The following is a 24,466-nucleotide window of genomic DNA, read 5'->3' on the forward strand; positions in this document are numbered from 1 at the left end:
TGGAAATACAGAATATAAATAAATAATGAAAACTAAAGAGTTTAGAACCTTCAACAAGAAAACAACATTGGGAGAGCAATAATCTCCATCAGGACATCTTCAAAGAGTACAATCAGAAACAATGGAAAAACTGACTTCATGAGCTTAGATGTAGTTTGAATTGCATCACCTCATAAATTGCTCTCAACATCTGATTTAAATCCATAACCAAGCGAATGAGATGAAATAAGGAAATCCAGAGATCAAAGTTTACCACATTAAATATCACTGCCAAAGCTGTTCAACTTATCATCACATAATTTACTTGCAATTATAATCCATAAAACTTGGATATTTCAACTGTCAATTTCATTGTTATGTTAATGATCGTTCTTCCAAGACCAAAATAATGGTAATCTAATAATAGTATACACCATTAATCTAATTAAATGTATCAACATACAGCTTTCTTGGTACAATTTGCAGTCATGGCATGCCAATTGTGCATCACTCTAATGGGGTGCAAATGGTAAACACCCCTCTTTGCCATTGCATTTGTCATCTGTGTATCAATATCCACACTGATCCAACCCAACAGTTGGAGATATTAGTTCATTGAGCACTGAAATTGAATTCACCATTGAGTTCATTCTTTTCACTGCAATGCCTTCAGGGCCATTCTAGGCCTTCAGGACCATTCTAGCATTGTCCCTGCCCTTTTAGCCTAGTTAGATCAGATTGCTGCATGTACTAATCAAGCATTCATCAACAGCAATGCACTACACCTTCTTTGTAGATCTTCTCAAGAAAACATTAAAGAGCAAGGAATCACTGAATAGTCAACATTTGGCATCAGACTTGATACACTACCCAACTACTGCCAGGCGCTGCCTTCACTCCCATCTCATTCATTTCCCTTCTCATTCTCTGTGCCTCTTCATGTCTGCCCACACTAGCATATATTCTAGCCAACAGCACATAATTGGCAGCATTGTCAGGCTCTAACTCAAACAAAGCTCTCCCAGCAATCTCTGCAAGCTCCACTTCTCCATATGTCCGACATGCCCCGAGAAGGGCCCCCCAGGTTTTTGCAGTAGACTTCACAGGCATTCCCTGTATGATCTCATACGCTTCATACAGCCTCCCTGCTCTACTCAAAGCATCCACCACACACGAATAGTGATCACTACTTGCTTCCACGCCATAATCTTTACACATCCGCCCAAAGTACCCCAATGCCTCATCAGCTAACCCAGCGTGGCTACAAGCCTTCAAAACCCCAAGAAAAGTGATCCCATCAGGCTGAACTTTGGCCATTTCCATTTGTTCAAAAGTTTCCAGCGCAGTTCTTGCATCCCCATGTAGAGCATAAGCTGATATTAAGCTGCTCCATGCAACCACATCTCTTTCACTCATACTAATACTCTGAAACACACATTGTGAATTCACAATACATCCACATCGCCCATAGGCCTCCACCAGGCAACTCCTTAAATGGGGATGAGGGTCAATACCATTCCTAATTGCATAACCATGAATTTCCTTAATCAAAGTCAATGCCGCTAAATCCACACAAGCTGGTAACAAAGCAAGAAGCGTGATCAAATTCTGCTTCAACCCGACCTCTCCCATTCTCCTATAAAACGAGAGCGCCTTAAATGATCCATCCTCCAACCCTGACAAACCCGAAATAATAGCATTGAAAGTGGACGCATTGGGCTCAACATCCATCACTTCGAACAACCCCAAAGCATCAGCAACACGACCCGAATGCGTGTAGATAGAAATCATAGCATTCCAAACCACGATATTTCGGTGGGGAATTTCGTCGAACAGGTGGCGCGCGGAAGAAACAGATACGCACTTGCCATACATGTCAACGAGAGCGCAGGCGACGAAGGGGTTGGAGACGAGGGAGAACTTAGTGACGTGGGCGTGAATGGCGGCGCCGAGATTGGGGCGGTGGGCTGCGGCGCAGGACTTGAGGGCGAGAGGGAAGACGAAAGCATCGAGGGCGGGAGCGGAGGAGGCGTGCATATGGTGGAAGAGAGAGAGGGCATCGTGGTGGCGGCCCTGGTTCACGTGAGAGGCCAAGAGCTTGGTGTAAGACAGTAAGCGTAGGTAGTTGGAAGCATAGCTGCCCATCTCAGTCTTCTTTGCGAGTAAATATTAGGTGAAATAATATCGATCTTCTTTAGCCACCATGAACATTATTTATATGAATTGTGGAAATTTTCTTGGGTTATTTTATTTTTTTTGTAAATAGAACCGTTTCTTTTAAAACTTATATGTAAATACTTATAATAGAAAATTACATTTATGTCAAAAATGGGTTACTTTTCTAGAAAAAACATGGGATGAGTTAGATTTCCGATATGAGGATTATTTCATCCTTTTTAACCAAATATTCCAATTTTTTTTCGCCTTTTTTTATTTCTTTTTGGAATTTTTTATTTATTAAAGATCTAAATAATTGAATTTTAACATTTTAATTAAAATTTTAAAAATAAAAGAATTTTATTAATGAAATATGAAAGCAAATAATTGAATTTTAATTTCTTCATTTTTAGCATTAGCATGGCAGAGAATTGGAATGAAAACATTTCTTTTGTTGTTTGATATGACAAGAAAGATGTAAAAGAAATAATTGGTTTTTTTAAACCTTCCATGTATAATGACTATAAATGACCAAATATTAATCATTCATACCTAAAATAAAATTAATTAATTTAATTATTATAAATAAATAAATTATTTATGAAAAAAACTAATAAAGAGTGTAATTTATTAAAAAAAATTAAATGAATAACCATAGTTAATTATTTAAATTCTCCACATACAAGTATAATGATTAATTAATTCCCCTTTCCTCTACCTCTATACAACATTTTGGTCTAAGGTATAAAAACATGAATGAGAGTCCCATCAATCGCACCTATTACACCCTACCCTACTAATGCATTGAACATCGTAGCTTACGATAGCCAATTTTACTCCATTCATTCTAGCATAGAATCTTTCTAGACTATGATCGACTCTTCATTGAAGACTCGAGGTTGTTGATTAATCAATTAAGGCGTCATAAGTAAGTTTGGAAAGATCTAAGGAAAAGGCAAATTAGCATTGAAAAAGGTATGAGTTTGATCATCATTTTAAAACTGTGCAAAAAGAAGTTTAAAAATTGGTTTTAAAATGCATGAACACTCAAGCACTTATCAAGCGCTCAAGCATTGTATGTCCACTCGAGCGCTCACACTTGGATCCTCCATGTTCTAGCAGTTCGCATTTTGGAAAATTTAAGATTTTATTTTTAGGGTTATACCATAACCGATCCTCTAGATCATTGGGCCTATATATACCCTACCTAAATAAGTTTTTGAGTTGATGCAAATATTGAGAAAAACCTAATTTCTCTTCTTCGTTCCCAAAGCTCTCAAAGAAGGTTTCTAATTTCTATCATGTTATTAAAAGAGATCTACATCCCCTCAGGAGCTAAGGTGAGATCTATTTAAAAACACGAGGTATTGCGTCATGGACGTGGATTATAGTATAGGTTCTCAAGAGCAAGTCTAAAAGTAGTATATGCCAATTAATTTTGTATACTACCGTCTTATATAGGAGATTGTTGATTTCAAGTTTCTAACCCCGAGGTCTTTTATCTCCACACTTTGTGTGAAGGTTTTCCACGTAAAAACTATTGTGTCTTGTGTGTTAAAATGATTTTTAATCTTTCTCATATTCTCTAAGGAATTAATTGAATTAAAAAAATTATAACTTTTAGGCTATTGAGAGTAAAAATACCTATTCACCCCTCTCTAAGTGTTACCCTATTAGATATTTGCTTTTTTAATTAGTATCAGAGTGAGAATTTTTAATAAAAATCATTATTTTTTTTATCCTGCTAATCCAATATGAAGCAATAGAGGGTGGGATCTTCCATGAATAATCCATAATATTTTAATAGGAATAACTAATCCCACTAAAAGGCCCAGATGGAATTTTTTCTAGAGATGCAAGAAGAATTGATCTCTAAAACCAAAGAAATATTTTCATTGTCGTCTTCCAAATTGTGATTAAGGTAAAAGAATTAGAGAGGTATATTCTTTTGTAAAAGAATATTACCACAAAGATTGTACTCCACAATTTAATAATTTTAATAAAATTTTTGTTTGTATTATTTTTCCTATTGTTTTGTTTACATTGTAGGACTTTCACAAAATTTATGCTTACAGTAGCTACACAGGCTTGCAAAGAAGTTATTTGGATTAAAAGGAGGAGTTTGAGCACAAACAAGAGAAGATTTCCTTGTTTTGTGATAGTCAAAGTGCCTTGCACATTGCAAGGAATCTAACCTTTCATTTTAAGACTAAGCACATAAGGGTTCAATATTGTTGGGGGTCAAGAAGCTAAGGCGGATAGCTTGCTCTATTAGTTCCCCAGTTGGTGACTACAAGACCAGACCTACTCCAAATCCAAACACCTTAGACGCTTCGTTTACATGAAGTGTCCACCATTGCTCTCTAGTGAGGTCGATCGGATGTGTTTGTTTTTTAGGGAGTTCAGCTATAAAGTCGGTCATAACCTACCCTTTTAAGAATAACCATGGATGATACTTGATCTCATATTCACTTAACTTGATTGCCCATTTCAACATTCGTTCGGATAGGTCCGACTTGTGCAAGGTGACTCGGAGCGATTGGTTTGTAAGTACGGTCACTTAATGAACCTAGAAGTATGAGCGGAGCTTTCGAGAGACACTCTTTAATGCTAGAGTAGTTTGCTCTACTTGGAAATACCGAGTCTCAGCATCTACCATTGTTTTACTCACATAATAGATGGGTTTTTGCTCTCTGTCTCATATATGCCGAAACAGGACAGTGCTAACAACGTAGTCAGATATGACTAGATACACATAGAGTTCTTCGCCGGACTTGGGGCTGATTAGAATGGGTGGTTTAATAAGGTAGCGCTTGACTGCTTCAAATGCTCACTTACACTCGTCTGTCCAGTCGAACGTGCTTACCCCCTTAAGTGTGAGAAAGAAATGTAGCAGTTTACCTGTGAAATGAGCTATGAAATGACCCAAAGCTGCGAGACGGCCTGTGAGGCGTTGCAATTCTTTTTTGTTGTTTAGAGCGAGTGTTTTGAGGACAGCTTTCACTTGAGCCAAATTAACTTCAATTCCTCTTTGGGTTACCATAAACCCTAGAAACTTCCCTGCATTGACACCGAAGACACACTTAGTCGGATTGAGCTTCATGTTGTATGCCCGTATCAGATGGAATGCTTCTTCCAAGTGCTAGACGTGCTCAACTCGGGTTTTGCTCTTTACAACAATGTCGTCAATGTAGACTTCCACAATTCGGCCGATCAGGGACTTTAAGATTTTTTTCATTAGTCTCTGGTAGGTAGTGCCAGCATTCTTGAGTACAAACGACATGACTCTGTAATAGTACAACCCTTGTGGTGTGACAAAGGTTATTTTCTCCTCGTCTGGATGGAACATAGGGATTTGGTGCTATCTGAAAAATGCGTCTAAAAAGGAGAGCATCCCATGCCCGGTGATGGCATCGACTATTTGATCTATCTGAGGCAAGAGAAAGCTATCATTTGGGTAAACGTCATTCAGGTTGGTGTAATCAGCGCAAACTATCCACCTTCCATCTCTTTTTGGGACTACCACCATGTTCGCCAACCAATCCCGATATTTGACTTTTCTAATGAATCCAATTGTCAATAGTTTGTCAATTTTTGTCTTGATGATTTTTTTTCAGTCCAGATGAAAAAGCCGGATCTTTTTCCAGATAGGCCGTGAGATGGGTGAGATGTTGAGCTTATGGGAGGCCATGACATGATGGATTCCCGGCATGTCTGAGTGAGTCCAGACAAAGATGTCCTTATTGCGCTGAAGCATATTCCCTAGTAGTTCTAGTTCATCTTGTGCAAGTAAGAAATTGGTATAGGTGATTTTATCTATGTCGTGTGAGAGGAGTAGTGGTTGAAGTTGATCAGCTACAGATGGATCTTTCTCCATCTGACTCAGTAACTGCTATTGTTTCCTTGCATTTGATGGCTCCGGATATGCCTCCTCACAGGTTGGATGTCCGAACTCTAGCGTCACTTGATAGCATTGTCACTCAACTAGCTGGCTACCAAGGAGGTCAACTTCCCCTGCTTCCGTGAGATAGCTCACCATTTGATGGTACGTAGAAAAAATGACTTTCATTTTGTGAAGTCATGCATGTCCCATAATGGCATTATAAGGAGACAGATTGTCGACCATCGAGAACCGCATGCTTAATATGGTCGGGTTAGCTTGGACGATCAACACAACATCTCCCAGGGAGGTTATTGTAGCTCCATTGAATCTGAATAGCAGACGTCCTAGATTTTCTAGGGTAGATGGCAAGTAGTTCATTTGCTTGTAGGTCGACATTTGCAAGAAATCGGTTGAACTACTTAGATCATCTAGGATTATCCGCATGTCAAAATCGCCTACCCCCAGTGTTAGGATCAAGGCGTCTTCATGCGGTTGTAATACCTGATTAACATCTATTAGAGGGAAGGTGATTGTGTTATCAACTGGACGCACACTTCCTTCTACAAAAGTGCACTAAACAAAGTTAATTCGTTCTCTTACAGAAGTCACAAGGAGCAACATTCATCTTTTCCACCTAGAGTTGTGCTTATCATCTATTAAACCTTCATGTATATAGTTAATGACAGCTCTAGGAGCTATCAAAGATGCAGGGGCTTGGACGACTGTCTCTTATGTCGCTTCTCTTTGCCCATTGGTTGTGCAAACGTACTATTTAAGGTGTCCGACCTTGATAAGTTTATCCACCAAGTAATGTAGATCCTTGCATTTTTCAGTGGTGTGGTCGTGATCCTTATGTTAGGAGCACCTTCTATTCCGATCCCGTCTAGTTGGATCTGTCTTGATTGGCCTCGACCATCTAAATTACGATAGGTCGTGGATCTACAGGAGGAGTCTCTCATAAGAGATGCTTAGGGGGGTGAGTCTCACTTGTTGTTGTTGTCGACCGTCTCGCCTCCTATTACCTTGCCTCAATTGGTTCGAGAGCTTAGAACTCCTTGTCTTATCATTATTGGCCGGATGATTAGTGACCAAGACCTGTTGAAAGGCTACTCGGACATCATCTTCGAGCATAGAATACTTGTTTGCTCACCTGAATAGGTCATCCATCGTTGTAGGCGGCTTCTTCTCGAGGGATTCGAAAAATGGTGTGCCCGGGTTGATGCTTCACTTGAAGATCTACAAGATGGCATCCATATTGTAGGATTCAACTTGAAGCACTGCTTACCTGAACCGCTTCATGAAGTCCCTTAGCATATCATTTTCCTGCAACTTAATGTTCTGCAGGGTGCTTATGTTTTGCTTTTGGTGAGCATAACATAGGTAGTGGCCTACCTACGATGGTAGCAAAAGTGTGAGACGACAACACAAATACAATAATGACGTAGAAGCAAACAAAAAGCCTAAAAAATCCATAGATCTAGACACCAATACGTCCACTCCAAACAAGTAGAAAAAGTGAGCCGGGAAACCAAAGAGCCCCAAATTTGGACATTGATATGTCCATTTTCTCTCCAAACAAACAACATCAACACAATAAAATAAAATAAAAACAAAAGCAAACACAAAAAATGAACAAACCAATAGCAGAAAACTTACCAAAGTCAAAACTGAAACACTTTCTAGTAGGGAGGAGATCCTTTGGTAGTAAACCAATTGTCGCCAGCGATAAGGCGAAGAGGAACAACTGGCAATAAATACAGTGATGGCGAATGAGCAACGAAGGCAACAGAGCACTAAGCGGAAAAAAGCCAAAAGGTGAATCAAATGGGTGGAACTTCATTATTTATAGGGAACGAAACCTAGGCAGCCCAAGAGACATGACGCCTGGCAACACTTACCAAAATTAGTGAAGGGACACACTGCTTGACAACTAACCTCGATCGATGTGACCCATCATCGAAGCATCAAAAGACACACATCCCTTGGCACCCAAAAACTTGAAAAAGTAGACAATCTATCCTACCCTAACCCGTTAGCAACCCTTCCGAAAAAGATAGACTAATTAGAGGGCATTGTAGGAAGCTTTCCTCTACGTGTTCTTCCCAAATTCAAGACCCTTTGGTCGTCTAAGGTAAGAAGATAATCCATCTGGGAGCAATTCGTTTGGACTAAAGCAAGCTCCGTCTAGCGCAAAAGGAAAGACAAATTTTCTTTTTCCCCAATGCCAAATTGAATGGACAGACCAAGCCGACTGGGACTTCTAAACGGACAAACCAACCTAGCCGAAAATTTCAGGCACCAGACAGATGATTAATCACACCCAATGCTTGAGCGACAATCTAGACGACATTTACACCCAAAAATCAATGTCAATTAGTTGTTACACACAATCAACGACGTTGACAAACATAAATGCATAATCAATAATATGGTCTGAGATTCTTGCATAACAGCCAACAAATGGCACCAATCAACAGCTCTTGTTTGGTATGATTGTCCAATCTGCACTAAGATGATGGCGTTGACTACCTTATTAAGGCATAGTATCTGCCACGACGGTAATCATCAACACAAGAAAGGCATGAATGCATAATCAACGTTATGACGATGGCGTCATAAGTTTTATAAAAACCCCTCCAAAGGCATGAAAAAGGTATACGCGTATATAGTCATTCAAAAAAGTTGGATTCACTTTTATTAGATTCTGACTTAAGCTTCAAAGGAGCGTGTCTGGACCACTTGTCTGGACATCGTTTTATGCAGGGAAGAAGTTCTTTTGACTCCAGTGAAGCTAGAAGAACCTACATCCAGTTGGCACAACACTAACAAATATCACTTTATTCGAGAAATGGTGGAAAAATGAACTATGAATATGCAAAAAAAATCCAAACAAAGGACAATATAGTAGATGCCTGAACAAAACCAATTAATACTGATAAATTTAGTTGGTGTAGATCCTCTTATGTCTTGGCAATAACGTAAGCACCATGTGATAGTGCAAGACATAGAAGAATGACTTTAAGTAGGAGAATGTTAAGGTTAAAGTCATGCCACATTAGAAGAACACAAAAAAAGGGAGCTTCCTTGTCCTATAAAAGGAAGCTCCACCCCTTATATTATTCATTCCTAAAAAGGTTTTCATTCTCTTATAGGCTTTTATGTTCTCTCTTCCTAATTGAGAGAGATGTTGTAATCTTGTCGGCATATAATGGGTATTTTTCAATCTTGTCTCGTAGAGGTTTTTCTCTTAATTAAGAAGGTTTTCCCATGTAAGTACTTTTGCCCATTATTTTATTTATTGCTTTTTTTTTTTTAATTCTAGTTTCAAATTATCGTTGTAGGTACCTTTCGTAACAATATTTTCCTCCCATCATTTTCTTTAAAATGCATCAATAGCATAATTCTTTCTTACAAGATCCATATAAAATTATAGGTTAATTTCATTAATCACCCTTAAGGTTTTGGTTAATAAATTTATTTTATTGATTGAAAATTTCATCAAATATCTCTTTTATCATTTTTATTTGTTATTTTTACCCACCTCCTTTCTAACTCAAAATAAGAAATATATTTGATAAAATTTCAAATCAATGAGATTTAAATGTATTTAAGTAAAACTTCATAAGAGGCGGGTGAAACTATCTCTAAAATCATTACTGGTTTTGAATAAATTAAGATAATCATAATATGTGATACCTTAAGTAAAATAGGTATACTTATAAAAGTTTGATGGTTATTATTATCTATATTTCAACAAATTTTATTAAGCTATATTATCTTTCACGTTAAAAACTAAATATAAAAACAATTAATATAAATAAATTTAAATATTTTAAATAGAAACGGATAAGAATATACCATAAAAATTGTTTAATAAAATATCATGTACAAAATTATAAGAAAAATAATTTTATTAGAAATATTATAATAAAATAAAATTTCAACCTGCCTAAAATTCATTTTCCAAAATTACCAAGAAGATGAGTTTTTTTTTTTTTTTTTTTTTTTGTGGGAGTGGGGAAGGGTTGTAAAAGCAAATTGTTTTGCATAAGAGGAAACTTGTAGATATGAAAATGAAACTTACATGCATTTTGTGGCTCCAAATCATAAAAGACAAAGAGCAAGCAATTAGACAAAAGAGAATCGACTGGAAGCCATAGATGGCGATAGGAGCATGATGTTTGGAGAATGACCAGAGGCCGCCTCCAACTAGAAGATGAGACTATTAAAGCCTCCTCTTTTCCCATCCTTATAAAATCATCCGCCTTTTTCTGTTCCACATTTATTTTCATTTTTAGAATTGATTTTGATGGATACATAAAAGAGGCCCATTATTTTGGTACTTGGTATCATCATATGGGGCTATAAAAATATCGTACAATTTCTTTAAATTAATTAAAAAATAATGAAATAATTCTAAAAAAAATAATCAAATTTTAACATTGAAAATTGAATAAATTAAAAAAAAAAAGAAGCAATTCGTCTGCATCAAAGTTTCAAACCCAACCAAAAGGAAGAACACCAAGGAAAGCCATCTACAATTTGAAGCAGGAGAGGAAGAAGCACAAATCTCAAAGCTGAAGATCATATGTACAAAGTATCCATTCTGCCTGAACTCAAAAGAGTTTTTACCCGACACTGGACACATCATTTGATCCTTTTTCTAGACCCACCATCCTAAAAGCTGTGACAATATATGGAGAGAGAGAGAGAGAGAGGAAGAGAGATGTGTATTTACAAACAAGAAGGAAGCTATTTATAGATCAGCAGATGCTGCTTGGTTCCTCTGCATGCGCATTCGGGCTCCCCATGACATGTTTGCTCCAGCGGCTGCTGCAGCATCTTTGTTCATGCTTCTTCTCTTCAGCTCTGATAGCTGACCCTCCCACCGATTCCTCCACTCTTTTTGTGCCACCATGCCCTGATTGGAGACCAACCAAATCAATTGAATGAGATGGGGATGATCTAAAATAATATCAAATGTATGTATATGATGAGGGGAAACCACAAACATTCAGAAGCAACCAAACAATTTGGCCAACAAACCAGAAGGTTGTTTTCACTGTGAAAAAACCCAGAAGTATACAAAGCCTACTGTTTAATGTTTTCCTTCCTTTTCTTCACCTTACTCAACAGCTAAACAGAGGATTAGAATCAAAATTTTACGTTCTTCTGTTTTATTTCCCAAAACAAAACCCTCAATTTCCTGGAAGCCCTAAATCAACCAGCCATGAAAAACAAGGAAATTAAGACAAAATCCCCATACCCACATCAATTAGAAATCACCATAACCATCAAGAGCCCAAAAACAAACCCTAAATTGCTCTAAAACCCCAAATCAACGCATGGCGAAAAAAACCAAGAATAAATAAATAAAAATAGCAATAATAACAAAACCCCCATACCCAGATTAAAACCCCCAAGAACAGCACTTGATTAATCCCAATAAGAAAATACAAATAATTTTTCCTGATTAGCGTTTCCCCCGGTGTAGTCTTTTTTCCTACATTTTCTGGGCAACATCGAACCCCTGATTCCCCAAAATCCTAATCCCCACACACATCAATCCCAAAAACACCAATTCAACAATAAAACCCCCAAATCCCTAAAAACCCAGATGAATTCCTCATCAACAGCAACAAATCAAACAAAAAATTTCTCACCCCCGCATCAAAGAACACCAAATAATTCGAGAAATACCTCATCTCGGTGGTAAGTTTTACGGGCGGAGAAAGCCAAGTGGAGACCCATAGCCAAGTCCCGATCATACAAAGCTCTCCTCTGGGGATCAGAGAGCGTCTCGTAGGCCTCCTGCACCCAAATAAACCTCCTGGTGTACTCCTTGACCCGACCCGGAGGCGAGACGTCCGGATGGTACTTCCGGGCCAAGCTCTTGTACGCCTGCTTGATTTCGAGCAAGGTTCCGGATTCAGGGATGCCCAGAAGCTCATAAAAGCTCATAGCGGCAGCCTCAGGCTCAGTGAGGAATTCATCGTTGATGGTGGCCTTGGTCTTGAGGGAGGCGTACCGAGCTCGGACGGGGGAGACGGTGATGGGGCCGAAAGGCCTGAAGGAGAGGCGAGAACAAGAATCAGGTAGGATAGGGGTGGTGGGAAGGCTGTGGTTTGCGGGGAAAGAGAAGCGAGCTTCGCTTCCAATTCCGGAGATCAATCCATAACAACGCATCTCTCCCTACTTTTTCAAGTGTCGAGTGTGTGGTGTGGGGTTTGGTAAATGGGAGGTGGAAGCCCTTTTATAGTCATGACTGAGTCATAAAAGAATCCATCGTATTGAAAACCCACTTGCTATTTGTGATGGCCCTATGATCCATGCCAGCGGACTATGAATCCATGTAGGTTTCTTGTGACCTTTTCCGTATTTTTTTATTATTTATAGCATTTATCTTTAACTCCAAAAAAAAAAAAAAACAAAAAACAAAAAACAAAAAGCTTGTTTTTCTAAAAGGTCTTGGCCACGTCATCTGTGATCCATTGATCACCGATCCCACTTCGTCATTCAATTTTTCTACTTCCTTTTTCCTTTTTTCCCCCTAAATTTCTAGACGATCAAAACTAAGAATCTCGAAGTTCATAAATTTCATCTGTTGACGTGGTACGAGAATGATTAAAAGAAGCTTCTTGATAGTTAAGACTGCGTTTGAATTCAAATACGTATAGTCGTATACGCAAAAAGTTGGATTTTCTTTTTTTTTTAAAATATGTACAAAAATATATATATATTCCATGTAATCCGCCATGCTAAAAAAAGGATAGAAACGTCAAGCTCCAGCTCATCCAAAAAAATTAACATCACCTTCGAAAAAAATATACCCACATAATCATCTTCATGTAAAAAAAACGTTTTTGCCATATGTACATCCACCTGTACAACTATATATACATCCACCTGTACGAGTAGATGTATATCCACTTGTACAAGGGCGATTAGACTATTTTTTTAAAAAAAAAAACTAATTATTTTGGTGCAAGGTAATTCAAATTTAAAAAGTACGGATGGATTTCCACATTTGATAAAAGAGATAATTGTATTTTAGATCCAAAAGTTAACATTTTGTTTATATATCATGCATATTTAAGATCAAGACTCAAACAAAGTATGAAAATTAAGATAAATGATATTGTCTTTTATTAATCCCTAAAATACCACATAGGTACAAGCGAGTGTAAATTTTAATTTTTTTATGTTTTTTTTTTCTTTTCTATTCCCTATTAAGTATTACTCATTTCTAACTTTTTTTTTTCTTTTTCTTCCAATCTATATTTCTATTTTATGTCAAATAAAAAGCAATAATGTTTTATTATTTTTCATTTTTAAAGATATTGAATCTTTTTGCTCTTATTATAAGCGATGATAAAATTTTTGGGATTTTTCATCCAAATATTTTTTATCTTTTTGCATTTATTTTTTAGTTTAATTTTCATTTTTTATTTTAAATTTATATTACCCTTTCATTTATATTTTTCTCTTATTTTTAATTATTTTTTATATTTTCTACATTAACCATATTTTAAAAAATCTAAAAATTGACTATCACTTCACTTTATTATATATATCCTTTTAGCTTTTTAATTTTTAATGTTTTTATTTTAAAATTTTTAAAAAGATAAATATATTGAAAAAAATAACTAAGATATGAAGTTCTAATATTATATTAATAATTTTTATTATCTAGATAGATTAATGCAAAGTATTTTGACTCACAATAAGAAAATTGTCAATACAATTTTTTAGTTAAACTTTAGAAATTAAATTTCAAATAAAATATATTATATAAAATTTTATCTAAAAATGATTGAAAGTGGTATTCAAATTTTTTTTTTATTGACTTTCAAATTTATCTAATTTTTTACTTGAAAGGTAATAGAATATGTTTAAAAAAAAATTAGTTTTTCATTTTTTAAATAAATGAGTATAAATATATTAAAAGAATTAAAGATAATCATAGTAAAAAAATTGATAAATATGATTATAATTTTAAATATAGATTCATTTGGATAAAATTCACCAAAAAAAAAATAGTGGAAAGAAAGAACATTGCTAAAATTACAAAAATAAATTATGCAATTACAAAATTTTGATGATGAAATTTAAAAATAAAATTCGAAACAATTCTTGAGTGACAGAATTTGAGTGGGGAAAAATCTTTGAGTGGAAAAAAATAGAAAGTTTTTCAAAATTACTTGAAATCCTTAACAAAAAGTAGTATTGTACACCCTTATACAATTAGTAAATTTATCTTTTACGGTTAGTGTAATACCCTTGTACAATAACTCAAATTTCATACACCATCTCATGAATATCTGACAATAGGTCGGTTAACCATGTTTGCATTGGTTTGGTTTTAAAAAAAAAAAAAATGTTGTATAATTTTGTTTTACAATCATCATAAGCGAGGTACCTATTCAAATGACCATAGACAAGTTAGACAAAGTGCATGAAATGAATGTATGCTTAACCAATGTGTGTAAGGAATGTCATTTATCCTCGGTTAGGGGAAATAAACAAACAAGTTTTTCAAAATCACTTAAAATCCTTCACAAGTAATAGTCTTGTACACCCCTGTACAGTTAGTATATTTGTCATGTACACTTAGTGTAAATACCTTGTACAGTGACTCAAATTCCATATACCCCTTACTCAATGTGTAACCATAGGTAGGTTAACCATGTTTTCATTGGTTTATTTCAAAAAATAGTGGAAGATGGAAAAACAAAATTTTCTCTCAAACATCATTAGTGAGACAAGTATTCGAATTATCATGTGCGAATTAAATAAAGTGCATAAGATGAGTGTGTAATAGAGGAATGTGTACCTTAAGAGTGTGCAATCCTTAGATGACAAGACAAAAAAAAAAAAAGTTGTCCAAAATTGATTAAAATCTTTCACAAAGGATAGTCTTGTATACCCCTTGTATAGTTAGAACATTTATCTTATACAGTTAGAACATTTGTCTTATCCAATTGAACATTTACCTTGTTAAGTTAGTATAACACCCTTGTACAATGATGCAAATTTCATCCATATGCATACATTATGTGCCACATATGATGTGTGAACCATGTTTCCAATGGTTTGAATAAAAAAATGATATAGAACGTAAAAACAAAATTTTTCTCTAAACATCATTATTAAGGTAAGTATTTGAATTGTTATATGCGAGTTAAATAAAGTACATGAAATAAAAGAATTTGTGGTAGGAGAACGTATAATCCTTAGAAGACAAGAAAAAAAAAAGTTATTCAAAATGTACAGTTTTGTACACCCCTTGTACAATTAGTGTAATAACCTTGTATAATGGTATAAATTTCGTATATATATATATATATATATAAATTATATCCACATGAGTGTGTAAACTATGTTCCCAATAGTTTGACATTTAAAATAATTAAAACAAAAAAAACGTTATTTTATTTTATTTTCAATGCAAAATGTAATTAAAAATAAAACAAAGAAATTACTTAACAACTATTATTTCAACCAAGTTTATTTATTTATTTCCTTTTATTTTTGGAAATAAAAAAAAGAATAAAAAAATTTATTTAACCATAAGAAATATGAATATAAGATCAGTTAGAAAATACCAAATTTATTTATTTATTTCATTTTATTTTTGGAATTAAAGAAAAATAAATAAATAATTTATTTAACCATAACAAATATTGATATAAGATATGTTAAAAAATAGAAATAACCCCAAATTTATTTACTTATTTCATTTTATTTATTTAAATTAAAAAGTAATTTATTTTAATAGATTAAAATGTGCACAATTGATTTATTACTTTGTTAATTATGGATATATTAAAATTTTCTATTAGACAAAAAAAAATAAAGAAAATAAAATTAAAAAGAGTAATAAATATATATAATTTAGTTATTTAATTATTTTTCATGTAAAAGATAGTCCCACAAAAAACACATAATTGATCAATTTCTTTGTTTAATTGTAAACATATTGTATTTTTTTTTTATTAAAATAACTAATGGAAAAAAATAAAAATAGATAATCAATGAATGAAATTTAATTCTTTTTATTATTTTCATATAAAAAATAGTACTAAACAAGGTTTTCAATTTTTATTTTTAAAAATAGTTTTCATTTTTTAATTAAATGTTTTTTCAAAAAGAAAATATAAAAAATATAAATCATATTACCATTTTTTTAGAAAGTATTTTTTAAAATAGTTTTTGAACATAATTTTTCTTTATAATTTAAAATAGAAAATAATGTTGATTTTCAATTATTTATAAAAAAAAAATTAAAAACAATGAAAAATCAAAATTGTTAAAATATAAGTATTATGGTTGCATGAATAGTGGTGTAATAAAGACAAAAAAGCTTATGTGAAAGGTCATTGGGTATTTTATTCCATTACTATTTTATATCCTTAAAAGGTAATATATAGAAATTTGAATGATATATTGGTCTTTTAACATCTTATATCCATCAATTATGAAAGTTATATGGACTAAATGTTAATTTTTGAGCCTAACTAGGCTCAAAACACAATTCTCTCTTGATAAAACCGCGTCCCACGTCATCAAATGAATATTTTTTTGAAAAAATAATATTATTTAAGTAAAAAATTCCTTTTATTTTCATTTGAAGGTATTATGTGTATACATACGGAAATCATATTTATATCAAAACCTATTTTAGAAAATACACTTTTTTTTAATCATTTTTTTCTAATAATATATAATATTATAATGAATAAACAACTTATCATATATAATCATCTTTAAAAATTTGTAGAATATTATAAAAGTTATATTTCCAAATACCTATATATAATTTGTTTTTTTTGTCCAAAAAGAAACATGAAATAAGTTTACCAACCCCAAGTTCATCCTGTATGGTGGACCAATGGGTCAATCTAAATAAAATATTTCAAGAATCTTTTGTAGTAGACCAAAGAAAGTCCACCATTTTTTAAACCAAACAAGAAATTTGGCATTACATCTTCTTGAAATTTGAATAAACCATGAATGCTAGTAACTTTGTAAATAAAACATATTGTACCAACCATTCATACAGTCTATGTAGTTGTAACTCATGGGATGGAAAGGTTGACTAAATCCCTTGCAAGTGAAAAGTTTTTATTCCAATCAACAATGGTCATAACTTTAAGAATTTGAAATTTGGAGAAGGCAATCCTCTAAAGATTGTTTTTATCAGTATTATGAATAATTTCAACTGAATCAGCATCAACTAAGATGAACTCATAAAATTGACAAATTTTCAAAGGATCATTGGAATTGAAGTTGACTCCTTGAATAAAGACATAAGGAAGAATTCTATGGATTTCTTCATAATTGAACTCTGGTTCACTGAAAGCAATTTCTAATGTTTTGAGTTTTTTGACATATTGACTGGTTGAAAAAGAAGAATGAGAAGGTAGTGTTGAAATAATGCTAGGGCTGGATTGACTCTGAACAGAAATACTTTTAAAGGTTGATTTAGAAGCTTGAATAAAGCTTTTTGAAGGTTTAAGAGGAGGAAAGTTTGTACCCAAGACTTGAAAAAAATTTGATGTTTGTATTGGAAAAGTAGGATGAATATTTGGAATATTTGAAATCATCGCATATGAAGCTTTGGTTTTCTTAGATGATGAAGGAAGTTAGGGTCTAATAGGAGTACCCATTAGGATAGAGAAGGATCCTTACCCTGCAAAAACTCCCGAGTAAGGAAGTCAGGAAAAGAATTCAACTCTCCTTTAATAAATTCAATTTCAAAATCAAAATTTCAAAGTAAAGCTTGTCATCTTACAAAAATTTGTTTTGAAACTAAATTTTTAACATTCTTTTGTAAAATGTCTTTTGCACCTTTACAATCAATTTTTAAAAGAATTTTTTTTTTATCAAAACACTTTGAAATTTTGAAATACATAAAACCATTGATAAAACTTCTTTTGATAGTAGAATAGTTTATTTGAGCGCCCAACCAGATCCTTGAATGATATCAAACTATATGCACTTGATTGTTATATTCTTGCTTTAATATGTCTCCATAGCCTAAATTAGATGCATCTAATTCTACAATAAGCAATACATTGGGATGAGGAAAGTTAATGCATGGTAGATGTTGACTATTTTATTTAATTTTTTTGACTAAATTAGTATGATTCTCAGTCCATGCAGGTGCATTTTTCCTAAATCTTTTATATAAAAGTTCACAAATGATTCTCAAATATTTGAAATAATAAAAAACATAATTTAAACATCCTAGAAATCTTTACAATTGTTTTTTTATATTTTATTTCATCAAGAAATATGTTAGCAAATTCTATTGACCTTTGAATCGGTTTTGTTTTACTTTAATAAATTTCATGTCCTAAAAATCCAATCTTTGTTTGAAATAGTTTCATTTTTGGAGCAGAACATGCCATTCCATTTGCTTTTATTACTTTGAAAAACTTTTTAAAATGAACAAAATGTTTTTCTAATGAATCGGAAAATACTAGAACATCATCAATGTATACGATAATAAATTGAAAATAAGGGTTAAAAATGTCATTCATAATATTTTGAAATTCAAAAAGGACATTTTTGAGACCGAAAGGCATGACATTTCATTCATAATGACTAAAATGGACTGTCAAAGCAATTTTGTATCTATCTTCTTCTTTAATTTGAACTTGCCAAAATTCTGATTTCATATCAAATTTTGAATAAACTACAAATTAAGAAGTTTTTTGAGTAGATCTTGCTTATTAGAAATAGTGTATCTTATCCATTGTAGTACTTTATTTAAAAGTTTATAATTAATGACTAATCTAGGTGCACCTCTTTCTAGTTCAACAACATTTTGAACATAAAAAGCAGCACAACTCTAAGGAGATTTTGAGGGTCTAATTAATTTTTTTTTTTTTTACTAATGAATTAATTTCTTATTTACAGTATTCTAAAAGTTTTTCACTTATTTGAATAGGTCTAACTTCAGTGGGAATTTTAGACTCATTGCAATTTTGAATATAAGGTAAACTTGTTTCATGTTTCTTTCTAGACCAAAAAGCATTTAGAGGATTATAACAAATTTATTTTTTAAAAAGATCTTGAATTTCTTTTATTCTCTTTTGAACTTTATCTTGTAGAAGTTGTTCTTCTACTTTCTTATATTGAATTTCTTTTTATAGAAAATTTATATAAGCTTGTTTTCTTTGAATTAAATTTATCATTTTATTTATTGAATCACTTTAGACTTGATGTATTTCCTTTTTGGTTAATGGATATATAAAAGGGAAAATTATGGTGTTTCCTAATATTGTAGTTTTGACACCTTCATCACTTACTTGAAATGGGTAAAGCAATGTAATAAAAGGAGTTCTTAAGATTAAAGGTTCAGTCATGTTTTGTACTAGCACAAATTGAATTCGAAAACAATAATTTTCTTGACATATATGAACATTTTGAAGTTTGTATTCTATGTCTAAATTTCCTTTGTTTATAGCGAAAAGTTCTTGTCTTGTTTTTTCATAATATTGAATAGGGGTTAATCTTTCTTGAATACAATTCATATTAGCTCCACATTCTATTAATGTTATCATTTCTATTTCAAAATCTTCAATTATGACTTTTACATTTGTATACCATATTTGAAAATCTATTTTTGATATTGTATTTATAAATAATTTTTTAGGAGTTTGTTTATCAAGTATTATTATTCCTAGATCTTGATTATCAGATGTTTCGGTAAAATTTTCTTGTTTGTATTGTATTATATTTCTTATTTGTTCATTTTCTTGTTTTGTTTGTTTGTTCTCTTATTTTAATTGATCTATTTGCTTTTTTATTTCTTGTATTTCTTCTTTCAAATCTTCAATAATTATATACTTTTGAATCTTTTTTAATCTATTAAAAATTTCATCCATTGAGTATTATGTAGGTCTGATTTCTTGATTTTTATTTGAATTTTTGGCGAGAATTAAATTTTTTAAGTTTTGTAAATAATTTCTTTGTGTTTCTTCATCATTTAATTTATCTATGACATCAAAAAAATACTTACCTACTTTTGAAGATATTACATTTATTGTTTTAATTTTTTTTACTTCATTAATTTCACTTGTTGTTTTTTCTATCTTTGATGTTGATGTTTCCTCCACCTCTCCCGGGGCAGAAAAAAACAAAATTTGATCAAATTTTGTTTCACTTGACTCTTATCTTGATTCTTCTTGGTTTAAGTTTTGTTGATCTAATAATTTTTTATTATGTGGAGAATTTTCTATTTATTTTATTGAGATTAATGTTGCAATTCTTTTAAGGGGTTTCCTAAATTTGAAAAACCAATGGAAAAAAGAAATTGTCATCCTAACTTGTTGCATATATTTTTCATATTGTTTTCTTAAAGCATTTGTAACTTGAGGAGGAAGTTGTTTAAAATAATTTCTTTTAGCATTATTATAAAGAGAAAAATAATCTAATTTAATCCATTCTACATCAGAAACAAAAGGATTTCTTTTAATATATCTTCTTCTAATGATATTTATGTTTAAAGGAAGTTTATTAGGATGAGAGAAAATAGTTGACTTAGACTTTTCTTCAAAAAGATGAATTTTTGAAACAAAACTTGACATACTTGATAACTTTTTTAGTTGATTTTCAATTTGAACCATTTCTTCATCTAATTTTGAATTATTAAATTTTATGTGATTATTATATAATGATGCAGCTAATGAATTTGCAGATTTGTTTAACTCGTATAAAGAACTGACTAAATTGTATGCAGAATTATCTGATGAAGATGTAGAACTATTATGGACCTAAGAGATCTGGAGTAACTAGCTATACTTAATCCTTTTATAATATTACTCATTATCATAGAAAATAATCATAATTTTGTCCCTAATCAATTCAAATAATTTCATGAACAGGGACCACCACAAACGGATCAACACGAGACTTACACTTCTTCTACCCTTAAACACCGCTATATAGGCTCAACAAGCGGTTCACAGGAAATTTAATTCGAACTAACTCAGAACTAAATTAGTGATTAAAGATTGTTCCAACTCGTAATACCACTCGGTTCTTAAGCAAAACGTGGATTTGATACCATTTCACACCCAGGACATATAACAGTTCATGCACACAAAAGATTAATTCTGTCTATGAACTCCAAGCATAAAAACAAAAATATTTAATGTCTAATTTTGTCTAATTTATTGCAAAAAAATTGAACATAAGAACAAAGAAATTGATTCAAAATAAAACTCTTGTATTGAAAATTATACCTTGATTATAGAGTTGAACTTGACTACAAATTGGTTGACAATAGGGAGATAAATACAAAGAAATAGATTTTTGAAAGGAGAGGGAGATTATAAAAGCTAAGAGAAATTTTTAGGAACACTCTTGAAGGCTCTAATCTACGCTTTGTTTGTTATGCCTTGTGATGAAGGTTGCATATCTATTTATAGAAAAAGTGGGTGGATGTGAGTTTTGATGAAATCCATAGATTGAATCTGAAAATAATTCCAAAAGACAACTAGCTTCTTTTTCCCATCTTCTGATGAAAGCTTTAAATCTCTGCAGCGTTGTTGAAGGTAAAAAGGTCATGTATCCACATGTTTTCCTTTTGAAATCAAAGTTGCCAAATGAAAGACAACTTTTGCTATTTGAACGCTATTTGGATACTATTTAACATTATTCACTCCTTATTGTCAACCACTTTGTACTCAAGTTCAACTTTGTAATCAAGGTATAATGTTCAATAAAAAAGTTTTATTTTGAATCAATTCCTTTGTTCTTATGTTCAATTTTCTGTAATAAATTTAATAGAATTAGACATTAAATATTTCTGTTTTTACGCTTGGAGTTCATAAACAAAATTAATCTTTTGTGTGCATGAATTGTTGTATGTCCTGGGTGTGAAATCATACAGATGGTACTATTCAAATAGAATTTAGTCAAACTTCAAAATATTCATTTAATCAAGATTTTATTTCTATAAGATCTTCTACTTCAAATACAAGTTTAAATAGTGTCTATTTTACTCCAAAAATTCATATTCCTATATATCAACAACAAGAATTTCTTCTTGTGTCATCCACTCATTCTGACATTTTTATGTTCCTCCTATCTTCCCTCTTGGGGCAAAAGAAAACAAAAATTGAGAAATTTTTTGTTGTTTGTTGAGCTAAATGTTGAAAAGAGTGATTTGTGTAATTTAATTGTTGTTGAACTTGTCTAATATCTTTGTAAATTATGGAGCTTTGTTCATCTTTAGTTCTTGGAATTTTGAAGGGTGAAACAGAAATTGAATTATTATCAAAGTTAAATTGATGATTATTTAGGGGTGGTTGAGAACTTAATTCTGAGGTTATTGTTGAAATTATTTTTTGAACATTTTATGAGTGTTTAAGTGCTAATTGATGTCCTTCTTCATTTCTTAAAGTTATGAGTTGTTTTCTTTGTTTTCTAAGTTTAAAAAATCAATAGAAAAAAGGAATAGTCGTTTTCTTTTGATTCATGTATTTTTTATATTATTTTCTTAATGCATTTCTAGCTTGAGAAGGAAGTGTTTGAATATAAGCTATTTTATGACTATTGTCAGAGGAAAAATAATCTAATTTTATCGATCCATTCTACATTGGGAGTAAAATGAGTATTTTTATAATTTTTTTTTATGAATAATATTGACTTGATTAGGATACATGTTAGAATAAGTAGGTAACATAGGAGGAGATTCTTGTTGTTGATATATAGGAATATGAATTTTTGGAGTAAAATCGACACTATTTAAATTTGTATTTGAAATAGAAGATCTTGTAGAAATAAAATCTTGATTAAATGAATATTTTGAAGTTAGACTAAATTCTATTTGAACAGTACCATCTGTATGCTGTATAATTTTTGAAGGAGTTGTTAAAGGTTTAATTGGTTTTGGATTTGTTAAATCTTTTAATTCCTATTGTCCTCCTTGAGTAATTTCATTCCATTTTAGTTTTTTAGGAACAAAGGTTTCAGTATTATTAGGATTATATTGTAATGATAATGTTTCCTCTTTGACAGATTGACATACAACTCTAAGATTTAATTGAATAGTCATGATTTTATAATATATTCTATAAATTATAGCTATAGTTTGGGCTTCTACAAAATTCATATTTTTGGTTGTAATGTTTAAAGTTAAGCTTGAGAGAATACTTGGATCATTTATGTTCATGGAAAATTTTGGAAAATAATTAAAATAAACGGGACCATTTGCAAGGTTTGAATCAATGATGCTGAGAACAGAATTAGTAAATTTTGTTGACCTAGCGTCTCTTAAGCAGACAAACACATCTAAACCTAAGCAAAACAAGGGTTTTATTGCAACTCGAACTAATCCTATATGAATATAATTAAATTTCTTTCTATGATAATTAATAGTGTTTTGACTTAATAATTGAAGACTTTCTAAATTTTAATTAAGAGAAAAAGTTTTTTCTTCAGTTTTAATTGAATAATTTTGACTAAATTTGAAATTTCTTTGCTGATATATTGTATTAATTTTCATGTGTGGAATTGACTGGTTATGTAATTGATTTTCTATTTGTGCTATATTTATTTCTTAACTATTAACAATATTTTTAGTAAGTAATGTGTGTGCAGAATTATCAAATGAAGATGCAAAACTATCATTGGACCTAAGAAATATGGAAGAACTAGATCTACTTAATCTTTTTATAATATTACTCATCGTTATAGAAAATAATCACAATCTTATCCTTAATTGATTCAAATAATTTCTTGAACAGGAACCACCACAAGTGGATCAACACGAGACTTACGCTCCTTCTACCTTTAAATACCGCTATCTAGGCTCACCAAGCCGTTCACAGGAAATTCAATTTGAACTAACTCGGAACTAAATTAGTGATTAAAGACTGTTCCAACTCATAATACCACTCAATTCTTAAGTAGAACATGACTCTAATACCATTTCACACCCAGGACATACAACAGTTCATGTACACAAAAAATTAATTTTGTCTATGAACTCTAAGCATAAAAATAGAAATATTTAATGTCTAATTATATCTAATTTATTGTAGAAAATTGAACATAAAAAAAAAATTGATTCAAAATAAAACTTTTGTATTGAAAATTATACCTTGATTACAGAGTTGAGCTTAGAGTACAAAGTGATTGACAACAGGAAGATGAATACAAAGAAATAGATTTTTGAAATGAGAGAGAGATTACAAAAGCTAAGAGAAATTTTTGGGAACACTCTTGAAGGCTCTGATCTCCATTTTGCTCACTCTGCCTTGTGATGAAGGATGTCTCTCTATTTATAGAGGAAGTGGACGGACTTGAGTCTTGATGAAATTCGCATGCTTGAAAGTTTTTGAAATCCAATCCATCTTCACCATGTAGACATTTTTTTTGTTAATTAAAAAAAATGTGGGAGATAAAATTCACAATTGAGTCATGTCAAAA

At 31.9% G+C, this 24,466-nt stretch overlaps 2 protein-coding genes across 2 annotated transcripts; both read right to left on the bottom strand.

Annotated features, from left to right (window-relative positions):
- Window positions 1–331: 331 nt before the first annotated feature.
- Window positions 332–2,173, bottom strand: LOC100248660 (putative pentatricopeptide repeat-containing protein At1g03510). Its single transcript, XM_002264350.4, has one exon. The coding sequence runs from the start codon at window positions 2,122–2,124 to the stop codon at window positions 832–834; it is 1,293 nt and encodes a 430-aa protein (XP_002264386.1). The 5' UTR covers window positions 2,125–2,173; the 3' UTR covers window positions 332–831.
- Window positions 2,174–10,560: 8,387 nt separating this feature from the next.
- On the bottom strand, window positions 10,561–12,372 carry LOC100257288 (chaperone protein dnaJ 20, chloroplastic). Its single transcript, XM_002264118.5, has 2 exons — window positions 11,720–12,372; window positions 10,561–10,940 (listed from the first exon to the last, which is right to left on the bottom strand). Exons 1-2 carry the CDS (start codon window positions 12,203–12,205, stop codon window positions 10,776–10,778), a joined length of 651 nt encoding a protein of 216 aa, XP_002264154.1. The 5' UTR covers window positions 12,206–12,372; the 3' UTR covers window positions 10,561–10,775.
- Between the last annotated feature and the right edge of the window lie 12,094 nt (window positions 12,373–24,466).

The sequence above is a fragment of the Vitis vinifera genome, chromosome 5 (genome assembly GCF_030704535.1).
Source record: "Vitis vinifera cultivar Pinot Noir 40024 chromosome 5, ASM3070453v1".
NCBI lineage: Eukaryota > Viridiplantae > Streptophyta > Magnoliopsida > Vitales > Vitaceae > Vitis > Vitis vinifera.

What these genes read in the sequence shown, in the direction of transcription:
- LOC100257288 (XM_002264118.5), bottom strand. Translation starts at nt 12,205, where the DNA reads ATGCGTTGTTATGGATTGATCTCCGGAATTGGAAGCGAAGCTCGCTTC. An exon ending in AAACTTACCACCGAGATGAG is followed by an intron (nt 10,941 to 11,719) that starts GTATTTCTCGAA and finishes GTCTCCAATCAG; the next exon opens with GGCATGGTGGCACAAAAAGA.
- LOC100248660 (XM_002264350.4), bottom strand. Translation starts at nt 2,124, where the DNA reads ATGGGCAGCTATGCTTCCAACTACCTACGCTTACTGTCTTACACCAAG.